This window comes from Centruroides vittatus, unplaced genomic scaffold (assembly GCF_030686945.1).
Source record: "Centruroides vittatus isolate TY-2023 unplaced genomic scaffold, ASM3068694v2 contig_12, whole genome shotgun sequence".
Taxonomy (NCBI): domain Eukaryota; kingdom Metazoa; phylum Arthropoda; class Arachnida; order Scorpiones; family Buthidae; genus Centruroides; species Centruroides vittatus.
In genome coordinates, this window is record NW_027120767.1 from 854,404 (window position 1) to 879,494 (window position 25,091).

The following is a 25,091-nucleotide window of genomic DNA, read 5'->3' on the forward strand; positions in this document are numbered from 1 at the left end:
ATTTGTATTTTTTGTATTTCTATTAAACTTTAATATGAGCTCTAAAAGAATGGTGAATGTGGAAAATGTCTAATTAGTATTTTATCTTAATCCATGTGTTGAGAAGCAATTGCATTGTCATGTTGTTGATTTTAGCAAAAAAATTTTTTTCCTGCAAGTCTTCCACATTACACACATACATTTGGTCTTTAACAAATCCTTGCTGGGAAAAGTCTGATGGTGATCTGGGCACCATGTAATGAATAGTGTTCTTTCCCAGTCATTCTGCAATGAAGTAGTTATCCAAGAATATCCACACATCATTGACAGAGTGAGAAATCTTGTTGAAAAGTTATTCTTTCAGGATGCTGAGGCACAGTGTATTTCTGTAAGCTATCCAGGTATGTTAATTCAGTTATCATGATTTCTGCAAAAAGAAGGGGAACTGATGGCTTTGTTCTTTATGATTTCATACCAAACGTTGTGCAGAATCTCATGTGTTATACACATTTATATTGTATTTTTGGACTCATAGATGTGGCAGTTTTGTCTGTTTACTTTTCCAGACATGGAATGTTCCCTTGTCTGAAAAGCATATTCTGTCTAAGAATATGTTGTTAGCATCAATTTTGGCAGTTTTGTTTCTGCAAATTTTTTTGGAGCATCCTGTTTTTTACCTTCACTTGTACACACAAACACAATGTTATATGGAATACTCTATGCACTGTTGTTGTTGGAATTTATAACTGCACACTAGCCTGTCAGATGGATTTTTTCTAAAATAACTACACTAACTGTATTAAATCCAATCAATATTTTTCTCAGACACTTTACACTTTGCATGTTTACCAGTCATTATTAACAAACATCTTACTTCTCTGGGTTTTTTTTATCTCATTTTATAATGGACATGCAAGTTGAGATGTCTTTCCAAATTTGTACTTGTGGTGAAAATAGCACTGGACAAGCATCATGGGTTTCAATTTTGCAAGCAAAAGTGCACAAAACATCTGCTATGACATCCAGGAAGTAACTGGCATCTCTTTGGCAATGCAAATGTTTTGGATTCCTTCTATACATGCACAATGCATCAAAATTTACTGAGTTTATAAATTTCAAAGTTGCTCTTTACACTGGTATCTACCTTCTATTATTAGTACTTTGTATGTTATAAATTTTTCTTTCTTATCTAAGCAGATCATCCTTTATATATGATTTAAAATAATTAAGAATAGAGAAGAAAATTTGTTTGAAAAAGAAGGTATAATTAATTAATCATCATACTCTTCTGGAATTTTGAAAAATTCACAATGATCAACTCTGTTTTCATTCAAAATAATGGTGAAAACCATTATTTTGAATGAAAACTTGAATGAATGAAATTTTGAATGAAAATTTTGAATTATTTTCAAATGATTGAGGAACATTTTCAGAATAAAGTATAGATTTAGAATTCTTTGATAATGCGATTGTCATGTCCAATAAATAATCTTTAGTAAAATATCTAAAACTATATATATGTAGATGTTGTTAAATAGAATTTGATTTAATTGGTTTATAGAAATGAATGAAGTTTGTTATGAAAATAACCAATTTCTTAAGTTGTATGTTATAACCAATTTTTTTATTACAAAATCAGTAAAGTTGTGAAAACAAAATAAATATTTACCATAGTACTACATTTCTCAACTGGTGTTTCATGGACTATCATGGTACTGGGATTTTAGGGGTCTGCAACATGAGAAACATTAAGAACCACTGCCTTAGTGGATAAATAATGAATAATTTCATTTCCTTTATGTAGAATTTTATAAATTATTACATAAGAACATAATTTTTAGACTATAGCAGAAATTTAAAATGTTTTTCTAAAATTTGAATTTTATTTATTTATTGAATTTCCTAAGTAAAAGGAGAAATTTCCACAAATTTTATATTTTTATCATGAAAATATCATTTTAAAGTAACTGATTTCTATTTTATTATGATCATTTTATTTATATTTACCTATGTATATTTTTAAAAATAGATGTCATAATAAGAGATATTTTAATGATAGAATATGCATTATTAACAGATTTACAGTAATAGTTATAAATTGCAATATATATATTAAAATGCATGAATTTGATCATTTTTGTTTTACTTTATTGAGAGAATATTTTTCTTGTATACTTAAATTTAATTTTTATCAGTTTTTGAAAAGCTTAACAGTAAAGTGTTCAAACAGAAAGATTATTATTTTTGATTTATACTTAACTATTTCTGCAAGACACTAATTTGCTTCACAAGTTGAAAATCTGATTAATATTTTTAACATTTGAAAAATTGTTACCTTTTTAAAAACAGTTAAGCTGTGTGATAAAAATTTTTTGCATTGGTTTTTATCATTTTTCAGAAAATAATGCATGACTTCTCACAGAAGACATGCATTATTCACCTCACTTCTGTGATAAGCCAGGTCACATAAGCCATCATGATATTTTTTTCCTCTTATTTTAGTACATCATACTAAAAATAGATCAATGCCTTATGTTGCTAATACAATTGCCTGTTGTGAAGCAGCAGCAACAAGTAGTGCTTGCTAATTTGTAATGAATAAATTTTTAATTTTCTTTGATCATGAGGACATGTTTAATAACAAATAACATGCATCATAGCATCAATAACTAAAAATTATCCTCCTGAAAAACAAATCATTAGAAATAAAAACTGTTATTTTAAAATGTATGTTAGTTGTCTATAAAAGATATCATTTCACATTTTAAAAAAATAGACTTAATTCTGTTTTCTAATTTAAGCTTATTTAGGTGATAAAATGGTATGTGATCACCTGCCAAATTTTTTAGGAATCAAACATCTGACTACAACTTTTCATTATTTTTCATGTAAAATAGAATAAATACCTTTCATGTGTCCTTGAATTATTTTATTAAACACTATTTTAATTTTTAGATAGATATAAATGAACACTTTTAGAAAGAAGACATTAAAAGAATATTACAGCTATTAACGGTAGAAACAATCACGAACAATTATTTTTACTCATTACAGTCTGAGGCATTTGTATACATTTTCAGAGGGGGTGTAGTCATGTCCATTTATTTTTTTGGGATCTTTAAATCTGACACCCCTCAATATTGATTTTGTAATAGGACCTTTCAGACTACAAAAATACATAAAAAGCAGATAGATGATGATAACTTGAAAGGAATAATGACAGATTGAAATTTCACATGATTATTTGTTTTCATTTCCATATCATATATAAGGATATTTAAACAATTAATAATATGGGACGTTCTCATTAATTTGAATTTGCATAGTTCAAAATCCCATCAGTTCATAACGGTACTATTTGTCAGATATAGAGATTTACGTGTTAAGGAGTTGAGTTAGTTCAAAATACAGCTACTTCAAAATTCAAAGTGAAAATTCTGTCCAAACTGTTAATTTGTTGTTTAGATCGAAATGCCTACATATTGTAAGAGAACAAAAGACCAAAAACTACTCTAATCTGGTTAATTTGGCTTTGCTTTGCTTTTTGGGTGTCACCTTACGTATGGACTACCTTTTTTTTTTTATCTCATAAAGTACAGTTGCATTTTAGGATTGCAAGATTGAGCTACAAGTAGCAGATAGAGGTATTTGTGGGGCTCTAGGCTATTACATTCGGGTGACTTAGTACTTTTTGGGCCACGTTAAAAATACTTTGGGCTACGTTTAGAGGAATTTTACATCAGTTAAATGACATTTGACATATTGTACGGAAATATGTAAATCTTGGAAATTCGAAACTTGATAATTTAAAGTTGCAATTATTTTGTCCCTTGAATTTCAAACTAATGAGGATTTCCTGTATAAATTTGTGTGTTTTGTATTGGTAGAAGTATCAGAAATGATGGAAATAAAATTTATATTCATGTTTTTTTTTTTTTTAAACTGAAATCATAGTTTTTTTTTGTAACTTTTAGTTAAAATAGTTGCCTTTTACATATGCCATACAACTATTCTCATTATTTTTTTACATGACTGCTTGAAGGGTTAAAGTTGAAATAGGTTACTAAATAGAATCCATTTAAAATCTAACTAAAGGTAGTTCAGCTATACCAATAAATTTTAAACTTTATTTATATTTTTTTTATATGCTTTTCAAGTGCTGGTTGAGATTCTTTGCAAACATAAACATCAAATAACCCAATTCTTGATTAATACCAAACTAGGCAAAATTAGTTTATATCTAATTAGTAAATGTAACCATAATGTAGTCCAATATAATCTGGCAGACCATTTGGTAATTCTTTGTGTTGGATGTTAAGTTTTCTGATGATTTATTACTCATGTATATCTTTTAATAATACAGAATATTAGGTATATTTTAGCATTTTAAATACTATATTCCTATTTTTCTATATTTTATTTATTTATTTACTTTTTTATTATTTTTTAGATTAATGAAGCTTGTCTTCCAGTTACTGATGAAACTTGGCAAAACTTTACGTCATGCTTGGCATTTTCATCAAACACTTCTAATAATCAAAACCAATTTTCAGAACACATGAGGAATAATATAAATATTCCAGAGCATAATAGAATGCTATCTAACATTTCTACTGTGAATTCAAACTTCAGCAGTTTGTTTCCAAATGTGCTATTTCAAAATGCAACATTAGGATCTTATTCTTTTCAAGAAACAGGTATAAATTTTGACGTCAATAAAAAAAAATTGATTTAAATTTTAACTAATAACTGTCAGTTACTAAAAATAGTTTACTTTATATAAAGAATTATATTTTTCCATATTAAAAACAAATTTATTCTTATTAGAGACATTTTTTTCAGTTAAAAAAATATTAAATTTAATAATTTTGTTTACATTTTTTGAATGATTCATCATAATGTTTGTTGACACTTTTAATATGTAACTTATATTAACTAAACAATTCAAAATATTTTTTATTCTGTACCGAATAAGAAATTAAATACAAATAAATAGTTTGTAAGCTATACTTTTTTTGAAGAATTTACAAATTCAAAATCTTTTCATATGCTTACGTTAAAAAAGTGTGTTAGCATTAAATCTCAACAGATTTTAAATATACACATGTCCAAAACTTAATGATGAACACGATTAGTAGTGGTGATAGGTAGAAAAAGTCACCAAGCCAATTGGTGGCAATTTGCATAGATGTATGAATAAAGCAGAGAGTGAATGCATATTCCATGCTGACAATTTTCTTTGCCTAGATATTGATAAGCACTTTCCACCCATTTTTTATACATGTCCAATTGTTATATGTATTTTTTTTTCACCAAATACTTACTTTTATTGCTTTGATTTGTAAAATCTTGCAAGTTGTGTATTATCCTGTGTATGACGTTGAATAATACGGTTCTTGCTATATTTGCAACTACCGTATTTTCTGGTGTATAAGATGACCCTCGACTTTTAGTTAAAATATAGAGTTTGGGATATACTAGTCCTGTAAAACGACACTTGGCGTATAAGACGACCTTCGACTTTTGAGAAGATTTTCCTGGGTTAAAAAGTCATCTTATATGCCAGAAAATATGGTATTCATCTACTATTCTCTTTATTCATGTATAAATGTCATTTATACTTATGTTTTGGACATATGTGTTCAATTTAGTATCATTTTAATAAGATTACTTCTGGCAGTAATAATTTTTTATGTTTTTTCAATTTGTAAATAATTGAAATTTAATTATTATATGTAGTTTTATAAGTTTAATTTTTAGTTTAATGTTTAATTTTTTATTAAATCTCTATATTTTAAATTTTAGAGAGAAATATAATTCAAGACAGTGCCATATCATCATCTAGTGCATTATCTAATCACAGTGATCCTATGGCTGAAAATATGATGAATATTACTTATAATGAAAGTTTTCCCGAACTCTTCTGTCCTAACAACAGCAGCATTCCAGAATTTTTGGAAAACTTTGTACTTGATGAGGATCTTCAATTAATGGATATGTCATGTGAAGAAGGTATTGTTTAAGTATTATAAAATTACAAGTCGAAAGGCCTGATGCAGGCATTGGGGCATACTAAATTACAAATAAAAATAATAATATACTGAGTATTATACTGTAAAAATATAAAATAAATATAAAATAGTTTATATTGTTAATTTAAATAATAGCTAGAGGTGCCCTAGTGGCTGCTTTTGGCATACCATGACAGAAAGAAAGAAAATGCCCATTTTTTCTGCTTTATATAGATACTTTTGTTAACAAACATGTATTATCCATTAATTTTTTTTTTTTTTGAAATATATGAAGTCAGTTTAGTCTTAACTATATTTAGCTTTTTGATGTAAATTAATTTTTTTTATTAAAATATCAATATTGAATAATTGCTTTTATGCATTTACATATTTAGGAAGGAGAAAGTTATTTGATTTTTAGATTTAAAATTTTGAATTTGACTTCACTCAAACAAACAATCCTTTAACAAAATTAATGAAATTATTTATTTTTTTATTGTGAAAATTGAGTTTTGAGTTTTTGATACTTTTTAAATGTTATAAACATTCAATGTATTTGCATAATTTTAAATCATGATATGGGGAAATTTGAATTATTATTTTTTTTAAACTTGATCTTTATTCTGAACTTTTTCTGTCCTGAGGGCACTAAGATAGTGTTTTTATCAAGCCATTATGTATTTGGCCAGGGGCATCTGGATGGTGAGGGGTGGGGCCCAGTGCATCTAAGATACCCATGAAAAAATCACCTGGGGTTTTTGAACTCGTTCAGATTCGACTCTGAGTTCCCCACAGCAGTAGGCTGTTGCTTAATCGCTTGGCCATCTGGTCATCAGCACTCTTGATTAATATTGTTACAGAATTTTAATATATTGACAATTAATGCTTTAATTGTCAATATTGTAAGAATATTTTTCTAATGACAAATCTTTGAAACTTAGTTTCAGTTTTAATACTTAAATATGTTTTTTGGATCCTATATTTTATTTATTTTAATGATTTTTTGTTTTCTATATTTTTATATCAAAATGAAACTATATTAACATCATAAATATGGAAAGATTTTAAAATTATGATAGGTTATAAAAATTATACTCTTTTGGAAAGTTTGTTAAAACTAATATTCTTGTTAACAGAAGACTATTAATAAAGTATTAGAAATAAATAATTGAAAGAATTCAAAATATTTTATTCTAGATACCTTATAAAAATTATTTTTTTCAGATGATTGTGACATGCCAATAATTAAACAACTCGAAGATTTCGCAGAAACAAGTGATTCTGCTGTTTCATCTATGGATTCTGATAAAAGTTCTTCCGATGGTGTATGTTTTAAGTTTATTTACTTTATTTTTAGAAAATGTATTATTTATTTTATAATAATCAATTTTCTTTAATGTTCAGTGCTTAAAAATATTTATTCTTATTAATATTTTGAATGATTTATGTTAGTATAATAGTCATGTAAAGCTTTAATAATTATATATAAATATGTAGGTTGTACAGTAAATATCTGAACTGATTTTATTTCAAATAAATAGTGACATAGATCAATTGAATGGATGAAGTATGAACTTTGTGGCTCTTTTCCATCTTGTTGTTAAAGATTATGCCAGAACATCTTAACACAAGCTCAGGAATAGCAAATTGATTCATTTTCGTAAAAGCAAGTCCTATCAGCTTGGCAAATCCTTGCAGTATTTAAAGACAGTAGTATAACTGAAACATCTGTATTTTGAATTGTAAAATTGTTTTGCAACTAGTTCTACACTCATCTCTCTGACGGTAAAGTGATAGTGTTGGTTGTTTAGAATTATAGTGATGGTGTGCATGAGGATTTCCTGAAGAAGTAGAAGACTTTCAATGCAGCCTATGATTTTGAATTATTATTTGGCAATGTTGAAAGAAACATGCACGGGGAAAGATTAAGAAAGTTGTACAAAAATATTTCAGGATAATGCAAGACCTCATAAGCAAATAATATAGTTTCTTGTTGAAATGAAAGTGTTGCCTCATTTTTCCTATACTCCAGATGTGTCCTGATTAAAATTTATTTGATTTCCTGAAGGAATATCTCAATAAAAAAGTTTGCAGATAATAAGATGGTCAATCAGTTCTTCAAATGTTTCAGGGTCAACCAAAAGAATTCTATCTTGCCTGAATACAGATGTTGAACTGATAAGAAAAAATGCTTAGAAGTAGCAAAAGTCTGTTCAAAAATAATGTTTTAATTTATTTTTTATGATAATACTTGTGGAGTAATAGAATTAGGTTGATATTTACTGGACAATCCTGACGTAAACAATCAAATGTAAAAACTAATTTTTGCATCTAATTCATATCTGTTTACTTATAAATTAGAATTTTATTAGGTATTAGTACACTTATTTGCTTTTTACATGGTAAAGTTATTTAAAATACAGCCCAGTTTTGTATTAAAAAGAATTATAGTAGAATTTGTTTGATGTAATCACTTTGGGACTCCCATTATAGATGATGATAACAAATCAATATCATTAAGCAAGTAAATAATAAGACTAATTAATGGAAATTATAGTTTTATTGACTCTGATATTTAAAGAATATCATAAAAGCATTAAAAAATTTATAACTTGGAAGGTTTGTTAATCATTATTATTTTATTTTTGAATTTTTAATAAAAGCAAGCATGTGATTCAAGTAAAAAACACAGCAATTTAAATCACTGTACTGCAAGTAAATAACTATTAAAATTTTTAAGCATTTAATGTTTAAAACATTGGTTAAACCAATAATAACTGAAGATGATAACAATTTCACATTATCAGCTACATGTTGAAGCTGATAGTGGAAAAGACAACTTAAAATGATTATTTACTTGGAGATAAAAACTATAACCAAACGCTGATTAACATAAGAAAAGTTTTATAAATACATTTTAACTTACATCATTTATTTTTGGATTTTCTAATCCTGTGTGAGATAAGCAGAGGGTCAGGGGGAAACTCGCTGACCACTTACGCTGCACGGGTTGGTAAAACCCGACCTCGTTGTCGTTGGATGGCTAGGAGGGCAAAAGTGAGTGGGGAGGTGCATCAGTAAGTCAACGGGCGTCCTTACTTTGACAGGAGACAGGTTTAACAAATAACAATAAAGGTTTATTAAATAACAAAAGCGAACATACCATAAAGGTACACATACAATAAAGATATAAAGATAACTACTGCTAAAATGCGGATAAAATATCCCTATCGCTAACTGCGATCTAACCAATAAAGTGGTCACGTGCCTAACTTCTAGTGGGAGAGAGTTTACAAATCGATATACCTTAATATGTGGTCTGATGACCGTATGCGACGACCTCCTGGACTATGGAAGCTGGATCAGTCTTGTGTCCGGGACTGGAGACACTGGATTCAGACCTTCCTGGATGATTGTGCTCTTTCCAGAGTCGATCGGGTTTTTATACCATCGTTGTTGGCGCTGAGCCAGTCTATTATTTAATGTTCGATGACTAGTTTGCTGACTCGCGATGACTGGGACTTTTGTTTTCTCTTTCTTATCTGATCACGATGACTTGGATTTTTGTTTTCTCTTTCTGATCAGATTGGATGTGTAATCAACATTCGATCGATTTCCTATCGAACTTGCGGGTCATGAACCCCCTTTTAACTCTTGAATTTATGCCTTCAAAACCTGCGGGCTCACATCTGATATTGAGTACTGATGATGATAATTGTGATTACAATAAATGGATTCTATTGTCTTGTTTTCCTTGTTTTTGGCAAAAATATAAACAGGTAAAATAACTTTAAATATAGCAGGTTATAATTTCAATCCAAAATGTTTTTATTTTATCTGTTTAATATAGTAATAGCTATGCATTTTGAATTTAAATTTTATGTTTATAGGAATTTCATGATTCATCATCTGATATGTCTTCTGTTCACAATAACACTTTTAAAGCAGAAACATTTTCATTTCGATCATGTTCAAAAGATAGTTCTTCCAGTAGACATCCACCTATAGCTCAAAAGAAATATAAGTATTTTGGGAAGAAATCATTAAATTTTAATGAAAAGGTATTTAATTTATAACATTTATTAATAACTGATATTTTGTTGTTAGAATTTATAAACTATTAATTTTTATTTAGGGTGAAAATGATGATTGTAATTACGGAAAACACGAGAATAAGAGAGATACTGATAATAGAAAACCCGATTCTCCTGAAAAACACAATACTCACGTTAATTCTGGAATATCTGAGAATATTGTTAATGAACAGTTTGATAAATATTTCCATTATCAAAATATTGGTACGTTTAAAAATTTTGAAGAAAGTATTCGCCATAATCACACATATAATTTACCATCTGAAGCAATGAGCACAAAACAAAAACCTGTTATTAGAGATAAAGATTATTCAGATGAAGCATCAAGGGATGAGAGAAGAGCCAGAATGCTTAAAATTCCTATTTCAAATGAAGATATTATTCACTTGCCAATTGACGAATTCAATGAAAGATTATCTAAATATGAACTCAAAGAAGAACAATTAGCATTGATTAAAGATATCAGGAGGAGAGGAAAAAATAAGGTGCTTTTCATCTTTAGACTAATTAATTTATTATGTTTAATATTAAATAACCCTTTTTAAATTTGTTAACATAAGTTTTCTTTTTATAGGTTGCTGCACAAAATTGTCGGAAAAGGAAAATTGGTCAGATTATGAATTTGCAAGAAGAACTTCAAAGTTTATTAGAAGAAAAAGCAAGTCTGCAGGCAGAACAGGAACAAATGCTTTCATACAGGCGATTAGTTAAAGACAAATATAATCAGTTATATAATCTTATTGCACATGCACAAAGTACATCATCTAATCCACAGCCATCAGGACCACCAAATTTCTTCTCTCAGTTGACACTGAATGAAAGAGACAGAAATATATCCATTCCATCTAATAGAAGTTCCTTAAACATAGATTCTGACGTAGATTCCAGCAAAGGTGCTCGATCAAAAAGAAAAGTGAACCGTAAATGATTTCTGTAAAAGTCAATTGCTATGAATTGCAATAAGGTCTATTAAAATTTGTGATAATTTTATAAATCATCAAAACAATTATACTATAATCATATCCTAAATCATTATAATGCATCTGCCATATGTAAAAGAATTATTTGATATAAATATATTTTAATTCATAATTTGTGATTTGATGGATAATCTGTGATATGTCAGTTGATACTAAAAGTATAGAGCAAATATAATTATATTTTAAGATTAAATGTTTCAGCTTACTAAATGAAAATTTGTAGATACAAGAATGATGAAGGTATTAAGAAAAGTTATTGCTCAATTCCTGAATTATCCAATTCAAGCTCAATGGAAAAAATCAGTCAAAGAAATTAAAAGAAAGCAAGAATTATTTGTAAAGCATTTTAAAGAATATATTAAGTTTGTTACTCCAGCTTCCAGATTATTTTTCCATTAATTGAGATTACAGCTTAATTTACTTTGTATTGAATAAAGAGAGAAATAAAATTTACTTATCCTTCATCAAATGTTAATGGCAGCTTAGAAAATATTACTTATTAAGAAATATTATTAATTATTCAGTTATGTAATTAATAATGATATTTTTAGATTGATAATACCAACAGCATAACTGTTATTTATATAAAAGTAAGAAATATTGCACTATAATTAAAGTATCTACTGTAAATTTTATTTACTTAATGATGATTATAGTGATGTTTAACAGTAACTAGTTTAATTGTACCTTAATTCTTTTATGTAATAAGACACATCAGTGATCTTAAGAAATAAGTCAAATGCATTTTACTCTTACGAATCATTAATTTTGGGTATATTTATTTTATGTATGGGTATAATGTGTATCTACTTGATAATTCTTTAGCATTTGGCAGATATATCAACTTGATTTATGACATAACCCCATACATGTACATAAATATAAGCATTACATCATAATAGATTTTCGGCATTTCTAATTCAATATTACACGAGTGTAGCGTAATATCAAATTAGAAATGTCGGCATTCAATTATTGTTTAGAGAATAAACAATATTTATAAACTATTGATTATCAATTACAATGTACTTAATTTTATTAATATTGCAACAAATCTATAATCATAGAGAAAAATATTTTAACATATTGCCTCTCTTAACCTTTACCATGTAATAGGTGCATAATGAGATTTGTAAATATAGATGTATATTATTATGCATTATTGACTTTGAAAAAACAAAAAAAATATATATATATATTATATTCTGTAAGTTTAAATGGATTTATGAGAGATGAAATATATCAGATAAAATTATGTAATTTGATATGATGTGTTAAGTATTTAAATGCATTTATGGGATAAATAAAGTTATATGATTTTTGTATCAAAAGTGAAATTTTATCTTTGTTTTCTTGTTGACATTTCTGTTTAAAGAAATGATAAGAAACTTGACTAGTTTTTATGTAATTGTCTATAATATATATATATCTTATCTTGATTGTTTGAATACTATTTATTATTTGTTGTTCTCTCAATTTTATCAAAACAAAAAAAAAAGGTGAAATGATTGTGAGTGAGAATTAACAAAATTTATATTTTTAGCAATATAAAAAGAAGGATATTTGTAAAGATTTGTCTGTTTGTTTATTACATGTTTTACTCCTATGTTCCTTTTTTTAATTTTACAGAAGTATATATACATTGAATGTTGTTTTAACTCAGAATTTTACATGTAATATGAGAAAACAGCAACTCATAGAAGAAATTTCAACATCAAAATTTGAAGTAGGTATTGTTGTTTTCGTTTATTTGCTTTGTTGGCAGTTTTTCAATTTGTATAATTTCTTCCTGGGCATATAATGATACAGCATACCAACTAGTGTAATTTGGGCATTTTCATGAAAATAAATTATTTTTAATAAAGTTTCTAAATCTTAAAGATTATTTACATGACAATAGATTTAGATCAATATGACAGTCGTAATCAAATATAATTGTTGAAAAGAGCAAATAACGTTGCAATGTATTAAACACAAATTTATCATTGGAGCTGTAAAATGTTATAAAGCTTAAGAATATGGAAATTCAATTGAATTTTAGGTGCAAACAATAACAGTGGCATTAAGAATGAAAAGTATACTCTTACAATTTCAATGAAAGATTGAGAAGTGTTCTAAATAAAGAGAAAACAACACCTTTCTTAAATTCCAGCAAAAGTTTAACTATATAAAAACGTTTTCAACTGATTTCATCAGTCTTCTTCAGTTACTCGAACAAAAAAACAAAAAGAACGAACCAAATTCAAATTTACAAAATCACGAGAATGGAAAGAATTCTCGTGATTGCGCAGACTATGCAAAAACGATGTACCGATAAACGGTAAAAAATGCAAATTCTTGACAAAAAAATGCAGATTCTTGACAAACTATATATAATATCACAATCTTACGTTATCCAATGAATGATTTCCAAGCAGACGATAGCCCATCTGCGTCCCTGTGGTTGATGCAATGGGATGTTAATTGTGCCCTATATATTTCTAATTTCTCCAAATGTCTAACGGCCTGTTTAGATCTAGTGGCTTTTATGATGGAAGCACTATCCCAGTGTACCGTGATCTCCTGTTGCTTAGCAAATGCTGCTAGGACTGTGCTGTCAACTGTCCTCTTAACTGATTGCTTATGCTCTTTTATTCTTTGCTGTAAACCACGCAAGGTGGCCCCAATGTACACTAGATCGGATTTAAAACGTTGGTCCCTGATTGGAATTGAGTACACTCCTGTTAGCTCATTTGGTTTCTCTTTCCTCTTATCATTCCTTAACAGACGGTATACTGTCGGGTTGCGCCTATATATTATGCGTAAGTTCCTTTCTTTGGATACCTTCTTAACAATACTTTTAATAAACGGAATATAGTCCATGACCACTGTTTTTTTCTGTTCAGTTCGCGTGGTTTACAGCAAAGAATAAAAGAGCATAAGCAATCAGTTAAGAGGACAGTTGACAGCACAGTCCTAGCAGCATTTGCTAAGCAACAGGAGATCACGGTACACTGGGATAGTGCTTCCATCATAAAAGCCACTAGATCTAAACAGGCCGTTAGACATTTGGAGAAATTAGAAATATATAGGGCACAATTAACATCCCATTGCATCAACCACAGGGACGCAGATGGGCTATCGTCTGCTTGGAAATCATTCATTGGATAACGTAAGATTGTGATATTATATATAGTTTGTCAAGAATCGGCATTTTTTTGTCAAGAATTTGCATTTTTTACCGTTTATCGGTACATCGTTTTTGCATAGTCTGCGCAATCACGAGAATTCTTTCCATTCTCGTGATTTTGTAAATTTGAATTTGGTTCGTTCTTTTTGTTTTTTTGTTCGAGTAACTGAAGAAGACTGATGAAATCAGTTGAAAACGTTTTTATATAGTTAAACTTTTGCTGGAATTTAAAAAAGGTGTTGTTTTCTCTTTATTATACCAGTTCCAGTAGGTTCGTTATTCATTTTTATTTGAGAAGTGTTCTTAAAATGATCTAGAAGATTCCAACATGTACTGTACTACTTAGCAGTTAGTCACACACAACCTGAACATTGATGCTTCAATAGAGTTAACAACACCCTGGTAAAAAAATTAAAATATTGTTAGTTTTATTTCATGAACAATTCTTTCTCAATTTGTATGTAAACTGGAAAATTCCCTATCACATGGATTCGCAGTAACAAAAGACTTGTCAGATACTTTTACAGAAAATTTGACTTTTCTCATTAAAAAATAATAGTAAATCAAATTGTTTACAACAAGAAATAGGTTAATCTAACACCAGAAAATAGCGAGGTTGAGGCCAAAGTTTTAAACACGAAAACTTGTACGTCGGACGTTCAGCGCCGCTTTCTTGTTGTTTGACAATGGCGTTTGGCAATGTCGAGCATGATTCCACACGTTCCAAACGCCATTGTCAAACTTCTAGGCTTATAGGAAAGCGGCGCTGGACGTACGCGTTTTCGCGTTTAAAACTTCGGCCTCAACCTCGCTAATAATTGTATGTGCTCACATATACCATTTTATAATTTTAGAAATAATTTTTATAAAGTTAAAATTTAAAAAGAATATCGGTAGTAAAACGGGCTTTCAAGTTTTTCCGTTAGCTAAACGATTTTCTCTGTTTTAGTAAAGAATAGAGTTTGATGGAAATAAGCAGCTTTATGCCTTCCATGTAATGAGGCGACTTATAAACATTAAATTTTCCGAGGCCCAATTTTTGGAAACGCTTGAGAAGTGGGTCCTATTACTTGTCTTTGTCGAATGGTTAATATGGAGTGTGCAGCTCACGTAGGCTACGGGTCCTATTATTTGGACAAGGAGCTGTTTGTGTTTAAGTCTGTGCTCATCAAGTTTCGTTAGAATCGGAGACCCGAACGTCTGGTTCTCCCCTTGTTAACAATAGAATCATTTTTGAATAATTTTTTAATGAATAATTCCTAATAACATTTGATCACACTATTTAAACAGTATTTCACAGGTTCTGTCACGTCAAAATGTTTGTTTTAGTCTACTGAAAAAAGATCAAAGTGAAAAAAGTCGTCCCAAAAAATTCCCAATATGGAAGCGCAGGCAGCATTGCAAAAATCTGCATTTGATTCTCAACGTGACTTCCTACTTTTCTGCTGGAACTTGCCACGTGACGTCATGAAACGCTAGTTGTGTGGTGCCCGGAACTCCCATTGTATAGAGGCTCGACATCTTGCTGTTTTTCGCGTGTGATTTGCAGTGGCGTACCGTCATTGGAAGCGATGGAAGCGCCGATTCCACCTTCCAATGACCTTCCCTTGTATTTTATAAAATATAAATTTTCATATTTTAACGTGCTTTGCATTAATTAAAATTAATATTTTATTATAACTGCATTATGTATCTTTTACAAATTTCTATACTACATGTGAAAAAACGATAAGGTTGCTATTGTATATTCGAATAATTTAGTGGCGGAAGGAATGTCGAAACCAGGTGTTTCCAATCAGCCAGATTATATAGGCATTGGCACATGCGGTTTACAGAGCACCAACCTCACCCGGTTTAGCTGGTGGATGCTTCACACATAAAGCATCTAACTTTATATCCCGGACCGGTTCTGAGCTGTTAGCCTCCTACCCGTCAACTTCCAAGCAGCCAGATTATAGGCATTGGCGCATGCGCTTTACAGAGCACCAACGTCACCCGGTTTAGCTGGTGGATGCTTCACACATAAAGCTTCTAATTTTATATCCCGGACCGGTTGTGGGCTGTTAGCCGCCTGCCTGCTAGATATTCGGCCCCCTCGCCCGATTATGTGAATCATGAGTAGACTAGATCAACGGCGGGCAACCCCCGGCCCGCGGGCCAGCTACGGCTTGCGAAAAGTTTCTATCCGGCCCGCGAGATCTTTAATAGATTATTAAATTGGAAAAATAACTAATTAATAGTTATTTTTCCAATTCTTTGTAATTTTCGAAAACGATAAGAGAAATAAATGTAGTAATTAACTTTTTATTTATTTATTTCATATTTGCAGACTAAAAAAATTACGAGTCACAAGAAGGCGTCAATTAACTACTACGGCCCGCGGAAATAACGTAAAATTTATTCTGGCCCACGTTATAAAAAAGGTTGCCCACCCTAGACTAGATTTATAACTTAACCCAACCGATAGAAGTTTACTGGCTTGTTTTTATGATAGTTCCGTATAGTTGACAGGAGTTTTAAAAAAAATCCATTAAAATATTTGATATATTTATTCTGCGTTTATTCCGCTTTCCCATCTTATATTACTTACGGATTTCAATGCTAAACCGGTGATATTACGATTTAGTATGTCCCATCTGTAAGGGGATGCAGAAAAAACGTGTACAATTCTAGTACAGTGTTAAAAAATTAACTGTTACTTTGGCAGCATCATTTACAACCAAATTTAATGAATGAGACGTACTGTACAATGGTACAAAAAAGCTCTAGAATTTATTTTCTTTAAATTTACGATTTATGTATCGGTTGTCATAAAAATTTCTTTCCACTTCTTTCCCAAGACTAGAGATATTCAAGTACAAAGTAACCGGTTTCGACTTATTTCTATTTAAGTAGTAGTTAAATAATTAAGCGATTAGGGAATTAGAAACATAAGTAAAACCCCGATGAAAGAGCCGAAATTTTACTTAAACAGAAGCTTAACCGAACCAATCTCTTGCCGAGTACAGTGGGGACTGATCTCTTCATAATATTAGATGTAATAAAGACAGAAATTTTTCCAGTTCAATGAGAGTGACCGAAAAGTTGTAAATTTTGGAAATTTTCGTGGACACTTGGCCCTAAAACGAATTAGTTAGAAAACGAACGACGGACAATCTGTTAAGTTTAACATATTTAGATTTTTACAGCTATGGTGAGAAACGTTTAAAATTTACAACAGCCCTGTGGCGTCCTTTGAGATATACTAGTGATGCGACAAAAGAGGCATTTGACATTGACCGGTATCGGCACCCTCGGGATTTGGCACGCACACACCTACCTGGACCGTCTCCGATTTCATTCATTAGCCACTCGTAGGGAGCTATTTCACTAAGTGGACTGTTTTAAGATTTAAAAAGTAAAGAATATTTTGTTATTTTTATGTACGTTTCTTCACAAAGTTATATTTAATTATAAGTTTCTTTAAAAGTATATTCGTACAATTGAAGAATTTTTTGTACTAGGTATGTATATTCGTCACACATTTTGTTTTACCAAGTAAGTTTTTTATAATTTTAATTTTAGCCCTTATATCGTGGCTAGTGATTCAAAAATTTATTTTAAAAAAGTTTTGGCTCGAGACCATATAATGAAAAAGAAAACATTATTAAAAGAGAAAGACCAATGCCTAAATTAAATATAAATACGTCGACAAAAAATTTCGACATTTTGACGATAAAATTTATGACGAATGACGATTCTTTCGTAAAATTGAAGCAATTTGGAAATCAAAATAGAATAGAATTTAACAATGGTAGACAATACAAAATAAATATTGAAAATTATAACGAGATAATTACGATTAATAGGTATATCTAAATTAATAGATGTTATATGTTTTTTCTCGAAAAGAGAATTGGCATTTAGAGGGCGTAGAGAATTTATTGAATCTAATAAGAAATTTCGATATAATTACCTCTGTTATTTATTAAGTACGTCAGATAATCTATTAAAAATACATTTAAAGAAGTATACGGTTTTTACTGGCTTATCGAACAAACGAATACGAACGGGCCCTGACGCGCAATTAATTGATTGCCCCTGTAAGTCGGCTTCTTACAGAAACACAGCTTCCCTATCATCAAATGTCACGGCACGCCACTGGTGATTTGTGATTCAATTTCACACTGAATGTCGAAACAAGCAGATTTTTATCGCCACTTTGGTTCAGCCGTGAGTTGAAGGATGGGCCCTTAATCTCTCGGCTACTCGGCCGTCTGGTTGATGTAGGCTTTGAGAAGGATGCGGAAAAAATGACCTAATATTGGTAAACTAAACTATTCAAGTTTAATTTATCACCTGTTCATCGTCAATTTACCAACCTCTACTAACATGTGATTTTCCAGACTTATCTGACATAGTGTCTACGAGGTAAACAAGTTTTTAGACCGTAGCAGCATCTTGTCCCAACTTTTTTCTATTTTTTTTTTACTCCTCCCGTTGGGTACCAAGAGAGCGTTTTAAATTAAATCCATTATGGGTTTGGCCAAGCCTACAATGGAGTCGGCCGATAGTGAAGGATGGGTCCGACATATCCGGCACGCAGATTTCTGAGAAGTTGCTACGATTCGGCTGTCAATGCACTAGATTTAAAAAAATATATATAATTTAAATTTGTGAAGTTTTCTAATAAATTATGATATTGATAGCGATATAGAAGTGAATGGCACTTCCTGCAGAAAGATTCAAAAACAGTCAGGGTTCAGCTGCCCTTTCTCTCAGAGGAAAACTGGGAATTTTTTCCCGTGTTTGGAGAAAACTTAGGATACGTAGTGGTTCATACCCCTACAAATTGTCTCTCACCACCCGACCGCCCCATTGTGGGCCTGGCCGAACCCATAATGGGTTTGCTGTAAAAGGTCTTCTTAGTGCCCACAAGGCAGAAACAGTTGCAAAAAAACCCCTTACAAATTAATGTTATTTTTACTAACAAAACGATTGTATTTTATTAATAAAAAACAATCAAAAGCGTTTTATTGGCGTAGGAGCCCACTTTATCCTGGGTCCCATAGAAGCTTTCTACGTCCTTTATACAGTACAATAGACTTATAAAAGTAATCTGTACAGAGTTTCCGAGAGCGCTCATAGTGCGCTCTCACAGAGGCCGGATGGCCGAGCGGTCAAGGTGGCAGCCTACCGCTCTGGGGGACCCGGGATCGAATCCGAACAAGTCGAATAATCCCCAGGAATTTTTCGGGGGGTGGTCCGTTCGGATATGTCGGGCCCCGTCCCTCACCACCCGGTCGCTCTATTGTGGGCCTGGCCGAACCCATAATGGGCCTTCTAAAAGAGGCCCTCTTAGTGCCCACAGGGCGGAAAGAGTTAAAGAAAAAAAAAAAAAAAGTGCGCTCTCACTTAGGAATTTTATCTACACCTGAGATGGCTTCTGCTTACGAGTTAGAAATCAATTTTAAAAAATTTTATATAAATAATTAATGAGCAAAAGTTGTGAATTGTAAATGTCGAATTAATGAACTTAAGTGCGTCCATCGTAAATATTAAAGTTTTCGGCCAAACGTTATATCGTGAATCAATTCGTTCGAATGAACAAGTCATCTCTATGTTACTTTTATTCTAAAAGGATATGAATCAGCAGAAAGAAAATAATATAAATGAAAGTCGGGACTTTCATTTATATTATTTTCTTTTCGATCTGCCGACTCATACTTCGTGGTTTTGTTTTTTAGATTTTTCTCACAAAAAATAAAAATTTTAAAAATGACAAGGGAAATATTTGCTTAAAAATATGATTTTTCTATAATTTTTTAACGTCTTTGACCATGCTTGCTGATAAAGGCTTATGTACTGTATATAGTATGTGGTGGCTTGATTTTTTTTTTTTGATAATATTGAAATCTGACAGCTAAAATCAGTATACTTTTAGATTTTTTTATACACTTTTCAGATTTCTTATCTTTTTTTAAATTAAGTTGGCATATTATAATTTTAATCTTACATTGAATTTTTTTATTGGCAACATGGCGGCCGTATGGAGGAGGAAGCAGTTAAAGGGCAGTTTACGTAGCGCTGTGGAGATTTGAAAAAAAAAAAAAAATATTCCAAAATTTTCAGGAACGATCTGGCCCGAAAATATTGGGTTCCATTGTGGCCTGTCTGAACCCACAGTGGGTATGGATAAAAGACTTTCTCAGTGCCACCAGGGCGGAAAAAGCAATATATATTTATTTATTTATTTTAAAATAGTACATATTATAGAGTAATGATAAGTAATTTTAAATTTTTGATTCATCGACCTTTGTAGTAATTTGGAAATGCACAATTAATGGTGACTAATAGACCCGAACACGACTGATCTAAAGAAAAGTTTTTCGGTGAATTACTGGCAAACTAAAAATATTTTGCTTTAAGTTAATTTAAGGTATTTGTTATTAATTGAATTTGAAATAAAGTTAATTTTTCTAAACGTAATCTGTTAAAATAAAAGTCACTAAAACCCCCCATCATGATATGCCGCGGATCTCTAGGGTACTTTTTTTTTAACTCTTTCCGCCCTGTGGGCACTAAGAAGGCCTCTTTTAGTAGCCCCATTATGGGTTCAGCCAGGCCCACAATGGAGCGACCGGGTGGTGAGGGACGGGGCCCGACATATCCGAACGGACCACCCCCCGAAAAATTCCTGGGGATTTCTCGACCCGTTCGGATTCGATCCCGGGTCCCCCAGAGCGGTAGGTTGTCACCTTGACCGCTCGGCCATCCGGCCGCATCTCTAGGGTATTATACAGTACATAATAGTGTGACCACCGGTTGAGAAACGAAACTCTAGAGTTAACATTTTGTTTTTATTACGAAAGAAAATGATAATAATAATTTTAATTGAATGTAAACTTCATTATTAGAAAATACGATATCAAAGATCATATATATATATATATATATATATACGTTTTTACCCACTAACGGAACGAATATAGTTATAATCTATATATCAATACGAACAAAAATAAAAATTTCGAAATTATTTTTAAAAATTAAAATATTTAATTTAATAATAAAAAGTAATATAATAAATGTATTAAATCATTACTTAATTAAATTTAACGAAAGAAAAAACGAAAGCGAAAATTTTATTATTATCATTTTAAAATATGTTTAGTAATGTCGCTTCGATCGATCAAGCGCTGTGATTGGTCGTCAAAGTTCGTTTGGCAAATTTGAAAAGAAGTTTAAGAGTTTTCGATTTTTATGAAAAGTTCAACTTTTTATTCGGTTTTATAAATATTTCTTCAATTAATTTTAGGATTAAATAGGTTTATTTTTAAAATCAAAATGAAACCAACGTAAGTATAACCTGCGACTGAAGTTAATATTGATATTTAAGTTATTGTTTAGGCATAATAACAGAGTAATGAATCTTCCATTTATTAAATAATAAATATAATTTATGTAAGATGTTAATGATTTGGTATAAGTTTATAAAATATACACTTTTTTCCCCCCTCTTAATTATATTTACTATCATTACTACTTCCGTTAGGATTTGTAACAAATATATTTGCCGAATTTTTATGTTAATTTTTAGTGTTTATGTTAACACGTAGATGTGATTTTAATATCGATTAAATATTCGAACAAGAATCGTTGGAATATTTAATCGATATTAAAATCACAATGTTCGAATATTTAATCGTTCCAGTGATTTTAAAATTTAAAATTGCTCTTTTAGCATTCTAATTTTTATCAAACGTTTTGACCTGAAGCAGATCCCAATTAGAATCAAAAGTGCTTGTCATAGCATATTTATATTAAAGTATATTTGCTGGTTTAATTTTGAAGGTTTTAAGTGGAAGAAATTATATAAAATTATCATTCGAAAACAATTTAAAGGGATACTATAGATTACCACCTATGGAATTTCGGGACTTTGAGTATATATCTGAACTGAGGGGACCGAGATGGGTTCAATGATACCCTACTTTTGGACTGGAGACGAAAAATAAAAAAGTTATCATACTTTTTTTGGCGATCGTGTGATGATCGGGAGTTGCCTCACTCTCTCTCTGCTAAGCCTATTGGCAAACGCCAAATCCGACAGAGGGCGCTCAAGGTGGCTGCCGAAACAGGTAAGGAACTGACCATGTGTTTGTTCAATGCCTGAGCCGATTCAGTTTCCATCGGTGACGACTACTGCGATGACCAAATGGAGAACAAATCATTGAATTTATAAAGTAAATAATTAATAAAAAGTACATGGCCGGCGTTATTTACACTTAATAAATATATAAAAATATAAATACGACTATACAAAGATGAAACTTTGCTTCTGTCTTTCAGAAGCAAGTTTTATCTTTGTATAGTTGTATTTATATTTTTATATATTTATTAAATACATTGAATTTATGTCAAATTCTAGACTGTATCGGCGACAGGAAACGTTGTCTTGTAGAAGGTGAAGCCGTTTTGGATGCTGGACACATTGTATTTTGTGGATTAAACTCTAACAACAACACTGAAAGTTCGCGTTGTTGCTTTAGTGTTGCAATCTCAGATATTGTCGTTTTAATACATCTCAATTACAGGGAGAATGCACGTGCAAAGCGGGGCTGTCTGGTTTTCGTAAACATGTGATATCCGAGCATAATACTAAAATGAAAACAAAAAACGTAAATTAACTTATATTTTCAATTAAGAATATTTTTAAAAATTTGACTGGAAAGTTATCTCGACATATGTATATGAAGATAGAAAATTTACCTATTTTCTTTCCGATCTGCGTACAAAAACAATTTTTCGACAGGCATGTCCATTTACAAAAAAAAAATTAGACATTTTTTTTCTTTTTATGTGGACGGCTTCAGATTTTCAAAAGAATAATTTTCAAACTTGAATAGGAATATTACCGCTACGTCATGACTACATAGTCTTTTATTTTATTTTTAAATAATAATTCTTATCGTGTGTAGAATTAAAACGTTTCTCACCTGTTACACGTTAGCAGGTGAGAAGTGTTTAAATATTTTAAGCAGTATACACCATGTTCTAATATAAAAACATAACTATTGTGATAAATAAAACTATGTTCAGTGTTGTTGTTAGAGTTTAATCCACAAAATACGATGTGTCCAGCATCCAAAACGGTTTCGCCTTCTACAAGACGCTTCCTGTCGGCTCCTTACCTGTTTCGGCAGCCATTTTGAACGCCCTCTGTCGGATTTGGCGCTTGCCAATCGCGTGTTTAACAGGCAGTTCGGCAAGTCAGCCATATATACCTTCAACAGAGGCAGATGTTGATCCACAAGCACACTGATCGTCTACAGTTTGAGTTAAGTCCTTTTCACACACCCTTGCGCTCCTCAACCTCGGGGCCTGCGGCCCCTCAGCCGCCGACACGCTCTCTATTGCTAGTACTGTGCACTGCTTTTGCGGCTTGTCCAACAAACCTAACTTATCCCTCTGGGAGATGACCGTAGTTCGACGTCATGGTTTGCAGACTTTACCACAAGATGGTGGTACTAGCAACTACGGTGCTGTCTCATGATAGCATTAAAAAAGTATGATAACTTAAAAACTATGATGACTTTCTTATTTTTTGTCTTCGGTCCAAAAGTAGGGTACCGTTGAACTAGTCTCAGTCCCTTCAGTTCAGATATATACTCAAAGTCCCGAAATTCCATAGGTGGCAATCTATAGTACAGCACAATTTAATGTTACTTTTATATAAATAAACAAGATAACTGCATGGTCCTGCACATAAAAAACTTGTATAATTGATCAAAATCATTTGTTTTGACTTTCTTTGGCATGTACTGGAATAAAGTCCAAAATTAAAACTGGAAGAGATAACTTGTAATAAAATGAACACTGTACAAACGTTTTAGTTTATTTTATAAACCTGCTTCTTGTTTTAAACTCTAAAACCTGAAGTAGTTTATAAAATAAACCAAAAACGATTATTCCGCAAACTTCTTTTGCTGTAAAAATGTGTGTGGTGTACCAGAATATTGTAAAAGTATAAATATCCAATTTTTGATTAGGGCCAAACAATTTGCTGGATTATATTGGGCGATCGTGTGATGATCACGTGATGACTGAAAAGTATGATAACTTTTTTATTTTTCGTCTCCAGTCCAAAAGTAGGGTATCATTGAACCCATCTCGATCCCCTCAGTTCAGATATATACTCAAAGTCCCGAAATTCCATAGGTGGTAATCTATAGTATCCTTTTAAATTGTTTTCGAATGATAATTTTATATAATTTCTTCCACTTAAAACCTTCAAAATTAAACCAGCAAATATACTGCCTAACCTTATCTCAACGAAATTACTTAAGATTAATTGTTATTAGTAGCCGTATTGTAGCCTGATATAATCTGGTAGATCATTTGGCCTTAATTGTAAAATGTAATTTAAATGTGATGGGATTCTTGATTTAGGATAGCATTTCCAAAACTACGGTCCACAGAGTAGTTCTGGATTATCCAAGAAATGTATTAGAAAGTTGTATTACATATTAGTATATTTTTAAGAAAATAACTACTAATCAAGTAGTTATTTTCTTAAAAGTATACTAATAGAATTATGAGTTCATTATAGAACATTTCTGATATGATTATTATGTATAAAAGTTGCTTCCTCAAAGCTCATTCAATCTTTACCATTAATTTGTGTTTTCATTTATGTTTATACAGTACCAGACTGAACATCCGGTATACAGAAATTTGGAATTACTAGAAAACCAGCTGTTTTTAAACTGGCTAATTTTGAGTTTTGTGGGCTATAGTTTGCTGTGTGGCCGCTTTGTTTTGGTTTCTGTGGCTAATGTGTCACATGATGACAAATTTTACTGTGACTGTTGACCAG

At 30.9% G+C, this 25,091-nt stretch overlaps 2 protein-coding genes across 3 annotated transcripts in view; both read left to right on the forward strand.

Annotated features, from left to right (window-relative positions):
* cnc (cap-n-collar) overlaps window positions 1–12,931 on the forward strand; it is a 58,895-nt gene extending 45,964 nt beyond the window's left edge. For both annotated transcript variants that reach the window (XM_067280325.1, XM_067280315.1), the window contains exons 6-11: window positions 4,430–4,676; window positions 5,785–5,991; window positions 7,215–7,315; window positions 9,881–10,051; window positions 10,126–10,569; window positions 10,659–12,931. In XM_067280325.1, coding sequence (XP_067136426.1) covers window positions 4,430–4,676; window positions 5,785–5,991; window positions 7,215–7,315; window positions 9,881–10,051; window positions 10,126–10,569; window positions 10,659–11,012 — 1,524 coding nt within the window. In that variant the 3' untranslated portion in view covers window positions 11,013–12,931. The remainder of the gene's footprint in view (window positions 1–4,429; window positions 4,677–5,784; window positions 5,992–7,214; window positions 7,316–9,880; window positions 10,052–10,125; window positions 10,570–10,658) is intronic.
* Window positions 12,932–21,413: 8,482 nt separating this feature from the next.
* Window positions 21,414–25,091, forward strand: part of pav (pavarotti) — a 30,973-nt gene continuing 27,295 nt past the window's right edge. Inside the window, exon 1 of the mRNA XM_067280338.1 lies at window positions 21,414–21,570. Coding sequence (XP_067136439.1) covers window positions 21,560–21,570 — 11 coding nt within the window. The 5' untranslated portion in view covers window positions 21,414–21,559. The remainder of the gene's footprint in view (window positions 21,571–25,091) is intronic.